An 11052-nucleotide genomic window follows, 5' to 3' on the forward strand; every position below is an offset into this window, starting at 1 on the left:
AAAACAAACACACAACTAGATAATTAACTAAACAAATAGTGTCATGAGTCAATAATGAGTGTTTATAATTCTGAAGCCTGTGGTAAAGTATATGTGTAATGTGTCAGTTATGGTAAGAAAAAAACAAAGGATCACCAAGAAAAAGTAAACTGGGACTAGGAAAGGATAATGGGGGAAGAGCTATTTTATATGGAATACTGAGAAGTCCTTCCTGAGGAAGAGATATTTAAGTAAAGATTTCTTAATGTGAAAGAGCGAGTCACGCATACGTATGTGAGAGAAGGCTCCAGGTAGAGCATAGGGGAAGCATAATTGCCTTGGAACATACGTGGTGTAATAAGAGTGTTTTCTGGGTATTGGGTCAGAAAGGTGGTCAGAAATCCACTCTGGTTGCTCAGTAGAGCACAGACTAGAGGGGAGCAAGGGCCGAGGCAGGGAGTCCAGTTAGGAGCTACTGCAATAATCCCGAGGAGATGGAATAGTGGCTTAGATAAGGGTGGTAGCAGTACAGGTGGTGAAACTGAGCAGATTCTGAATCTATTTTGATGGTAGAAAGGACAGGATTTATTGATAGACTGGATGTGTTGTGCAAGAAAAAGAGAAAAATTCAAGATTACTTCAAGTTTGGGGGGCTAAGCCAATGGAGGCTTGGAACCATCAGCTGAGAGAGGAACAATCGATTGAGGAATAGGTTTGGGAAAGGGAACTCAAGCATATGCTTTTCTACAAGGATATATTGTACAGCATAGGGAATATAACCAATATTTTATAATAACTTCAAACAGACTACAATAGATAAAATTTTGAATCGCCATGTTGTACACCTGAAACTAATAAAAAAAAGAATTTGCTTTCAACACGTTAAGCTTGAGATGACTGACATCCAAAGGAGAAGCTGAATAGTCAAGGAAGAGGAGGGGACTAAAGATAAACACATACATAGCGCTCAAGAAAGAAGTCTAAATTCGGGATTTTGTCAACCTGTGGGCAATAGTTAAAAACGTCATAGGAAAGTATGTAAAGTGGGTACAATAGTAACCTAAGGATTGAATCTGGGAAATGGCAATATCTAAGTGATTAAAAAGTAGAGTTAAGAGGAACCAGGAGAATGTGGTGCCTTGCAAACCAATGAGATAAAGATTTTCACAGGGGGAAGAAATAAACCACAGCACACAGATTCAGAAAAGGGAGTCCATAAAATGAAGACAAAGAATTTTCCGTTGGCTCTAAAAAATAGTACGTCACCAAATTGCTTATTAAGAACAATTTTGACTGAGTGTTGGGGGAGAAATGGTGAGCTGAGGCAGAAATGGAAAGCCAGGAAATGCAGACAGCCCCTGAGAAGCACTTTCTATGAAGTTTAGCAAAGAAGAGGGAGAAGAATTGGAACAGGAGGTTAGGGGTTGGGTCTTTGTCATGTTTACAAGCTGAGGGAGAGAAACCAACAGACAGGGAGGAGTTTAAATTCAAGACAGAAGGATAACTAACAACCTCAGAAGACATAGAAGCAACAGGCATAAGGGAATAAGGAAGTCAGCATTACACAGAAGGGATAGCTTTGCTCTCTGAACAAGGAGAAAGAAAGGCTCCCTCTGGATATGGATACATCTGTGTATGGTATGTTGGCTGGAGAGCAGGAGTTGAGAGAGATGGTGACCAATGGTCTCAGTTTCTTAATGAACTAAGGTCTGTAGTCATTCACAAAAAGTGAATGAGAGGAGGTATTAAGTAAGGAATTTAAGGAGAGTGAAAAGGCTTTGAATAATCTTTGAAAAGAAGAGAAAGAAGAGAGGAGATAAGAGAAGGGAGAGAAAGAGACTAAAGGAAGTACTAAATGCCCAGGCAAAATTTGAGACCATGAATTTGTAACAGACCATTTTGCATGCTTGTTTGGTTTTTATGGGGCAGAATAGCATATGGATGAAGCTCCAAACTGCCTGGGCTTGCACCATATCTCCCTCGTGTGTCACATTTGATGGATTCTTAGATGGAAATTTTCACATTTAACACCACTGAAATCAAGTTTTATCTATCAAATGAAGGCACCTTACAATCAGAATTGCAATCCTTTCTTTTGCTTTTATCAGATAATGAGATGTCTAAAATTGACGGTGTCTTCTATTTGATGTAATACTTTGTACAAGTTACTTAACCCTTATGAAACTGTTTTCTTGTGTGTAAAATGGGCAAAAATCTCCCTATGGCTAGTGAGGATAAAATGAGTTCATACACGCAAAGCACTTAGAATGGTGCTGCATGTAGCAAAGTGTTTGTTATGTGCTAGTTATTATTTTTCTCCTTCAGTGCTCATCTGACTGAATGTAGGAGAAAAGAACGGTCATGATTATACTGATCCTGTGTTAGAACTTTTTTGGGCAAATGCTGACAAAGGAGAGGGATGCAAAGGAATCAAGGGTATACACAGGTTAGAAAAAAAGAAGAGACGAGGGGTAGAGAGACAAAAGACTGGTTGAAATGAAGAAAACGGAAGCCCTGTTGAAGGGAAAAAACACGTGTAAGAGGAGTAAGAAAGGGGACAGTGAAAGGTACTAGTCGGGAATAGGGATATTCAGGCTTCAGGTTTCAGAGGTGGAGCAGCTCTGTATTCTGAGCACAGCCTCTGAAGTGAGTGGCTGAAGCGAAGTGAAGGTAAAGACCACTGTAGTTGGGCTCCAGCTGTCCTATAGTAAGTAATAATAAGATATAAGTATAATAAGATAATAAACTGAAAGGGTCACCCCAGCTTTATAGCAGCTGAGGGTGTGTGACATTGCCGTCCCAACCAGAAATCCTAGGACAACTCTTTAAAAATATATATTTTTATACATATATATGTATAAAGACTTTAAAAATATATATTTTTAAAAGCCTAGCTAGTGTCTGCTCATTTACTTTTTTTCTCTTCTTGACGATATAATTACTTGGGACTGGAAGTTTTGACCTTTAGTAAAACTTTTTATAGTGCCAGTCTAGAAAATAATGCTTTGATTAAACATTTCTCTTAAAGACAATTTACCAACTTGCACTTGAAATTTAAGTAGTCATCTTATGAATATGTTTATTTAGAAGATCTTAAAAACTATATATTCTGTTGTAACATACATTTAGAATCCCTTGCTTAGGGCAATTTGGAGAGATTCTTGGAAAGAAATATGTATCTTTCATCTGAACCTTACTAATAATTGCAAGAGGAAAATGGCACACTAATTCTTGCATTTCGATAAAAAGAAAGCCACCATCAAACCACTTTAATGAAAGATTTAATACTCTGTTAAACACATAAGTTTGCTTAGTTTGATATCTTACCCTGTGATTTCATTTCCACAGACTAGCCTCTCTCTAACAATGACACACATTTGATTAGCACCTACATTTTACCAAACATTATTTTCATATATATGGTCTCACATTTATTCTCCTCTTTCCCCCCAGTTTGCTGCTAAGGGAATTTCCTTGAGTAAGTTAGTTGGTAAGAATTAGAACATGCTTCTTTTTCCAACACTTAGCTTTACACATTGTCATGTATCTGTCCTAAACAGTGTGCTTGTACAAACACATACACTGACTGTCACCCTCTATTCTCTTCACACTAGTCTATCCTTATTCCCCTATTGGCTCCCCAATACCAACTGGGAGGGAGCATATGGCAGGTACAACTTAATGATAGAATAATTTTAACAAGTTACATCTGGAATCAATCCATTACATCATCATTCTGACTTGTTAAAAAATATTCAGGAAACCAACGGGTCCTTTAAAATGACATGACGCTAAATAACTGGTTTGACTGGCATTTGTCATCCGGAGAGTTGTTTCAGTTTTGTGCACTTGCAGACTAGGCTGAAAGAAGGACTAGTGGAGAAGTAAATAGCAATTAGCTGATGTGACCCATGGGTAGATTTTCTGATTTTTGCCACTTGAAGCAATTCTCAAAGACATTTAAAAGGACTTCCGATTAATTTTCATGAAATTTGAGAGCAGTTATATAGATAGTTTGCATCTTCAGCAGTGCATTAATTTGCAAATGATGGGGCCAGCCTTTAAGAATAGGGTGCTTCTTTAACATTTAGGATCAGATTGTAAAAATAATTACTTTCTCTCATTTTTTTTGCCAAGATAAATCACTTTTATCTCTATAGGAAAGGGAGGATCTAAAAAATATATATATAAATTACATTAGTAACACAACATAAGAAAAAAACAGGGGAAAAAAACCCAACAGAGAAGTCTGTATGATGCTATTGTAACCTGTTTATAAAAAGGCCCTGTATCAGAAATTCACAATCCTACCCACTTCTAAAAATATATTTAGACATGTACAGAAGCGGTGGGCTTGTTTTTAAATTGCCTTTTTGTAAAAATATATTAAAGGTGAATAGAAATCCTCTCTCTCTGCCCCCTATCCAAGCCCCAGCTCTGTGCTGGGGATTGGAGACCAGAGGTAACTCTCTCATCATGTTCTAAACCTTGGTTACAACCACTCCCAACCCCTCCCCAACTCACTTCACTTAGAACCTGAAACATTAAAAAAAAAAAAAAAAAAGAAAAAAAAGAAAGAAAAAGCACACTAGCCTCTTTGGAAAAGCGTAAATCTGAGGGTAAACTTGCTTTTCATTTAAAACACAAAACAACAAACAGCCAGCTCTGAGAGCCCAACTAAATTAATCAGAAACCCAGTCAAATGGAGGTTGGGTTTCAGCTCCACACAACTTTTAACAAAGAAACAGAAGGGAAAGAGGCCTGGAACCAGGGGGGATATGCTAGCAATTAGCTGCCTTTGAAAGATCAAGGGGAGGGGGCTGTTAATGGGCAGAAGGGCTGGGGTCCTGGTCTTGGTTACAGCAGTCAGGGCCTAGTCAGGCAGTTGCCTACACAGGGACACAGGCTGCCCTCCTTCCCTCCCCTCACTACCCTCTGTTGCTTTGGAATCCCCAAGAAAAGCAAAGCTGGGCAGAAACAGAGGGGAGGGGAGTGGGAACCTCACGTGCTAAGGCGGAGGTAGCCAGGCTTTTTTGCCTTTGGTGTGTATAGATGGAGGACTGCTCGGCCCCTGGGGCCCCCAAGATAGGAAAAGGCTATGGGGCTAAGGGACCCCTGATTCCAAGGAAGGAGAGTAAATGTCGGGCTGTGGAGGAAAGAAAGACAAACTGGAGACACGAAGACGACCAGGGAAGCCTCACATATTCCCTGTGGCCTGCACGGTAGCTGTTAAGTTCCCCAGAAGCACTGGGAAAACGAGGTGAAGTTAAAGTGGGGGGTAGAAGACAATGAAGCCCTCCACTTGGGCAGTGCCGAGATGGAGAGAGGGAGACGTTCTCCATCCAGTCCAGGTCACCAGGGAGGCAAGACAGGTGGAGGTGGAGGGAGCTGGGGGAGGGGGAGGGAGGGGGTGGGCACTGTCTGGACAACAGAAACACTCACAAAGGGAAGAGGGGGTGGGAGGTTCAGATGATCTGCTCCTTTACAGGTGGGCATCTCCGCTCCTAGCCTCGGGCTCCCCCCACATCAGCACTCTGCTTGAGCGTCCACCTGACATCTGGGAGTGTAAAGGTCCAGGAGTGAAGATGTGAGTTCTGAAGTCTTCTTCAGACCAAGACCTCAAGGTGGGGAGAGAAGCAGGGAGGCTCCTGATGGAGAACCTGGGGTGAGCTGTCCTGCCACATCCTCTCCAGAAGGTCCAGGCTGTGCTCTGTGGTACGGGTGAAGGGATCAGGCCGTAGAGCAAGGGCTATCTGCTTCAGTGGCAGATGCTTTCAAGGCATTTGGGAGATGGTCTTTGCCTCCTGGAGCCCAGCCAAAGCTATGTGGATAATGTTCTGTAGCACCTCAAACTCTAGGCAAATCCCTGGAGCTCACCCTGGGAGAGGTGGCTTCATCTGTGGCCACCCAAAAGTACTTTCCTCCAATGGGCTACAAAGTCTCAGTCAAAGTCTTGGGTGTTGGTCCTCTCCCCACCTTGAGAAGTGACAGGAATCTCTCTTCTTCCCAAGGATGAATGAAGTCAGCCCATGGCCTTTCTAGGCCACTCTGGAAATGGCCCACGGTGGGGCAGTACGAAGACTCTGGGCCCTCCTCTTTATTTCCATGAAGCATTTGGCAAGAGGCGGCAGAGCCCAGAGGCTTCTCCCAGGAACGAGTCTTGAGTGGGACACATCCATTGGGCTAAGAGGAGGCAGGAGAATGGGCAGAGGTGGGCAGGCTTCTGGAGACAGGGCTGGAGCCGCAGAAAGTGTTGAGCACTGGGCCTCCCACTTCATGACCAGGGAAATACCGAGGGGCCCAGGCTCTCCTCATGCCTCTCCTCATCCTGCTTTCCAGCTTTAAGTGGGGATGACAGTAAAGGGCAGACAAAGCTGGTGAAAGGGAAATGGATTGGGGCAGCAGAAAAGAGGGCTCTAGTCAGCTGGAAACCTCTCCCATTTACTGGCTACTCAGAGATATGGAAAAGGAAGGCAGGATGCTCCAGTGGAAGCAGGGGAGGGAGCTGAGGGAGTAGGTGAAGGGGCCCATGGGAGAGTCGATGCCTTTGGTCAGTTCCAAGAAAGCAGGACAATGCGCCTCAGCACCTTGTCCGGGGCAGGTAGGATCCAGGAGTGCCCTGAGAATTGACAACGGAGAAGGCAATGGGGGTGAAGGGGTGAGGGGCAGGACACAAAGGGGATCACAGAAGCACTTTGCCATTTCTGTAGATTTTCAGGATACGGCCGAGTCTCTGCTTTGCCGTAGCCAGGCCCTTTTTGGGACGCTTTCCTGGTCCTGCTTGATTGCTCTGGGAGCCAACTGAAGGGCGCCGCTGGGTCAAGAAGACACCAGGGGCCATGGGTGTGGTGCTGCGGTTTGCCTGGGCCATGCCAAAGGCATTGGGACGAGCAGTACACTCATGGTCAGCAAGACTTCCTGAGAGGGCCTCTTGTTTAGGCTCAGGGGGAGGCAGGGGCGAGGAGAAGGTGAGAAGTTGGGGTGTAGTGGCCAGAGGTGGGGCTGGTACTGCCACGCTGAGATTAGGCTCTTGAGGACGAGGCTGTTCTACCTCCTTCAACAAAGGCTTCTTCTTGATATATTTCTTCTTTGGGGCCTTCTGTAGCTCCTGCGGGGCCAACTTTGCAGCTGCTGCAGCCAAGCCTGTCTCAATGGAAGCTACCCGGGTCCCCTCACTCACAGGACAGTCCTGCTTCGGTAGAGTTGGGGTCACACGGGCTTTAGGACTCCATGGAGCATCATCTGAATTCTTCTTTTTCTTGGGTCGAGATTTCAAAGCAGGGTCATCATCGTCAGACTCCAGGGAAGGGTAAATATACTCTGCATCCTTGAAGCATGCTCCCAAGCTGTCCTGTTCATCGAGACTGGCGTTCTCCTCCTCCTCCTCGCTCTCGGTTCTCCAGTATGATGGCCGCTTGATGGGCCACTTCCCTGGGATGCGCTGGGAAGCAGGACTGCTAGACGCTGTGCCCAGCCCACTGCTGGAACTCCCACTGCTTCGCTCCTGCCCCCCGGGCCAACAGGCCTGCAGGCTGGAGGTAGCTGGCGAGGATGATGAGGACTGTGGGTTGGCCATGCACAGCATGCCCTGGATGGCCTCCTGAGTGCTGGGAGAGGCAGGGGCCTCGGTGAGGGCAGCATAGTCAGGTCCCCCCACCTGCCTGCTGGCCTTGAGCAGATCAAGAGTTCCACCAGCTCCACTCCCATTTCCAAGCTTGCCTTCGACCCCTTCTACCATGTCCTCATCTGCTGTATAGTCCTCCTCAATGTCAAACTCAACTTCTCCTGGTTCACGAATTCGGTTGGGGTCAGAGCAAGGCTTCGCACGGGGCAACTTTCGGGGAAATTTTGGTCTTATTATCAGAGTCGCCTTCTCCTTTCCCAGTCTCTCATCAATCTGCAGTTCATCATCTGAATCCAAGTCAAATTCATCCTCCATCACCTGTTCTGCCACCAGCCTAGCCTTGTCTACCTTCTTTGCGATCTTGGCTCGCCGAGACTTGGATAAGCTCTTTACCCTCTTGGCACTGCCATTAGACGTCAACAGGGCCAGCCGGACCTCATTCCCATCAAGGTCCAAGTCTGGCGAGTCATCATCTGAGTCATTCAAGCAGGTGCCAGTGATGTTGAACTTTGCTTTCTGGGAACAGCCTGTCTTCAGTGCCTGATGACTGTATGTGTCCATGAGATTATAGCTCAATTGGCCAGCAGGCCCCAAGGCTGAGCTCTCCTTGCCCTTTCGCTCTGCCTTCTTGAAGAATTCCTTGGGCTCCAGGCCTTTCTTCTTTGAACCACTTTTGGAGGGCAGTGACAGCCTGGACATGGATACTGAAGTGGAATGGGCTGGCCTGGTTAAGGGAATGGAGCCGGCTGGGAAGATCCTCTGCAGCCCAAAGGTATTGCTTGTCTTCCCAACGTTCTGTCGGAAGGTATCTTCCACCAGGCCAATCTCCCTAGCCAGATCTTTAATGAGCTGTACGGTCCTCACTGTCTCTGGGATCTCATCCTCGTGGTCTGGCAGAGCTTCTTTCCTTGTCCAGGCTCTAAAGGCCAAGTTCAGGGCTTTAGCACCATGGACCAGGTAGGAGGCAGGGTGTCTCCTGTTTTCTCGCAAACCTCGAAAGACGTCCAGGATATGCTTTCCCACATACCAACAGATGGTCTCAAAGTTGGGGAACTTGAAGAGGTCTTCTGTGCTCAACCGCTTCTCAATCTCATAGACTTTGAGCTGCATTTCAATGTTAAGGCTGTGTAAGAAGTTCCCTCCAAAGACAAGGCAGTCCACGGGGGTCAGCACAGCATGGATCCATCCTGCAGGAATGAAAAGTGTCTGTCCTTGCTTCACAGAACACTTGTAGCACTTGTCCACCTGGTCCCCAAAGAACATCTCATTCTGGTTAGAGGAGCTGCTCCAGCACTCAAAGAGAGTCAGGTTGGCATTTGTTGGGCGGCTCAGGTAGAAGATCTTCTCACCCTTGAGCACATGGTACCAGACCGAGCTGCCACCAAAGTCAATGTGAAAGTCGGTATAGCTATCCCGCACGCTCATGAGGCAGTACTTCTGCACATTGGGCCTCTCAAGGATACACTCCTCTGGCCACAAGTTCTCCACCCATGAGAGCTTCCGAACAATCTTGGGTGTCTCCACAAGGTTAGAAAGCCTGGTATCAGAGAATTCCAAACTAATGACATTGAGGACTTTCTCCCTCTTCCCGCTATAATAATACTTCACAAAATCACCAAGCTTCATCTTGCAGTCGGCCTGGCGGGTCACATCAATCACATCAATCTCTCTGTCAGAACCAACGTAGTGTTCCACATCCCGCACGGTGAATGATGGTGAGGGCAGCGTCATCCCCAATCCATCCTTCTTCAAGACCAGGATGGGCACACTGAAGCTATTCTCTTCCAGGAATTCCACGCTCAGCTGACTTCCAGTGGGCTTCAGAATCACTTCATCTGAGCTGTCAAAGGTCCTACTCCGAAGCTCTCCAATGAACGTAGGGCTTCCCGTCTTCACTGGCTTCCCCTTGTGTGTATCATGGCCTTTTGAAGATACACAGCGTTTTTTCATGATGGAGGGCCCATGGAAGACCTCACAATTGGGGCAGTGGTAGAGGTCAATGTCATCAGCCTTCTCCTCTTCAACACCAACACAACTGCCATGAAACCAGTCCTGGCACGTGTCACACTGGATCATGAAGCGGGTGACATCGTAAGGAAGCCGACAGAGGCAATACACCGGTCCCGAGGCCATCTTCGCCTGGCCTTGGAGCGTCCTGCGGTGGGCCAGGCTCTCAGCGTCCAAGGGAGCGGGAGGCGGCAGCACGCACTCTCTCTGGACGAAGGGAGAATCTCTTCACGCCTCTCAAAGTGACAGGAACCTCCTCACGCCCCAAACCTGCCAAGAACGTACTCGGTCCGGAACCCTACAGGGACCTCCTCATCCGCAAAGCCGCAGGGATTCCTCACGCCCGCGGAGCTCAGTCCCACCAAAGCGCCGGCGGCCGGGCTCGCTCCGGAGCTGCTCAGCGCCTCGCTCAGCGAAGGTTGGGCGACGCGCACCGAATTCTGGCATCGTCATGGCAACGCGGCGAACCTTTCTCGCCTTGTTCTCGAGCCACCCGCTGGGTCGCGCGGCCCTGGCCGCCCAGCCGTGCTTCAGGGCAGCTTTCTCCACAGCTCTGCCCCGGGCCCGGCCGTCAGGGCCTACTGGAGCCCGCGGCTCGGGCCTAGGCCGGCGGCCGCCAGACGAACAGGCAAGCGGCGGCGTCGCTGGGCCGGCAGGAGATCGCCGCGAGCAAACCAACGAGGAAGGAGATGAACCGGCGGCCCGGTTGGAGATCAAAACAGCCCGAAAAATCGCCGGGAGAAGCCCGGTGGCGGTGATGGGCAATTCAGAGTAGCCAATCTCTCTCATTTTTTTTAATGCTTTTCCATCATTTGAAGATGGCAATAAACAAGGACAATTTCCTGGAATGCCCATTGGGATAAATGGATTAGTCAGTCTTTAAGTGTCATCAAATTCATAAGGACAAGTTGAAGTAAGTAGTCAGATGATACTGGACATTGATTCTAAAATGTGCAGAAAAGGAAAGCTACTCGGGAATACAAGAATGGTTCATTCCTAGTTTTCCTACTTATACAAGTGAAAATACTATGGTTATGATAACACGTTTAGTGGTGGTTCCTTTCTAAGATACTTCTCAAGATACATTCATCTTTTGCCCATTCTTTCCAGTAGGTTGCAAAGCCCATAGGGATTCCTGTGGCTTTGTCAAGAGATGAGTGTATGTCTTTGCAATAACCCCAGCACTTTAAGAGTGACTACTGTAAGTATTGGCTTTTCAGAATTGTCCCATCTTTTGGGCTACTCATTTCCAAAGGAGACTACAAGTGATTTGTTTTCTATTTGTTTTACATACCACGGCAACAATGACAAGATCTAAGCTTTTAGCAATAGGAAGTTTTTTTCCCTAAGGCTTCAGTTAGGATGGAAAAAAACAACGTATATCAAAAACAACATATATCAAAAAACAACATATAATCTCTACTTCAACATAATAGGTGGAG

General features: G+C 46.7%; 1 protein-coding gene across 3 annotated transcripts; it reads right to left on the reverse strand.

Annotated features, from left to right (window-relative positions):
• Nucleotides 1–6585: 6585 nt before the first annotated feature.
• LOC132495074 (histone lysine demethylase PHF8-like) lies at nt 6586–9751 on the reverse strand. Of its 3 annotated transcripts, none has more exons than XM_060106666.1 (2): nt 8396–9736; nt 6586–8110 (listed from the first exon to the last, which is right to left on the reverse strand). In XM_060106666.1, exons 1-2 carry the CDS (start codon nt 9734–9736, stop codon nt 6662–6664), a joined length of 2790 nt encoding a protein of 929 aa, XP_059962649.1. In that variant the 3' UTR covers nt 6586–6661. The 3 variants fall into 3 exon arrangements, with proteins under 3 accessions (XP_059962649.1, XP_059962648.1, XP_059962650.1); XM_060106665.1 differs by having other exon boundaries at nt 6586–7640; nt 7695–9736; XM_060106667.1 differs by having other exon boundaries at nt 6586–9751.
• Nucleotides 9752–11052: the final 1301 nt, after the last annotated feature.

This window comes from Mesoplodon densirostris, chromosome 8 (assembly GCF_025265405.1).
Source record: "Mesoplodon densirostris isolate mMesDen1 chromosome 8, mMesDen1 primary haplotype, whole genome shotgun sequence".
In the NCBI taxonomy this organism is placed as follows: domain Eukaryota; kingdom Metazoa; phylum Chordata; class Mammalia; order Artiodactyla; family Ziphiidae; genus Mesoplodon; species Mesoplodon densirostris.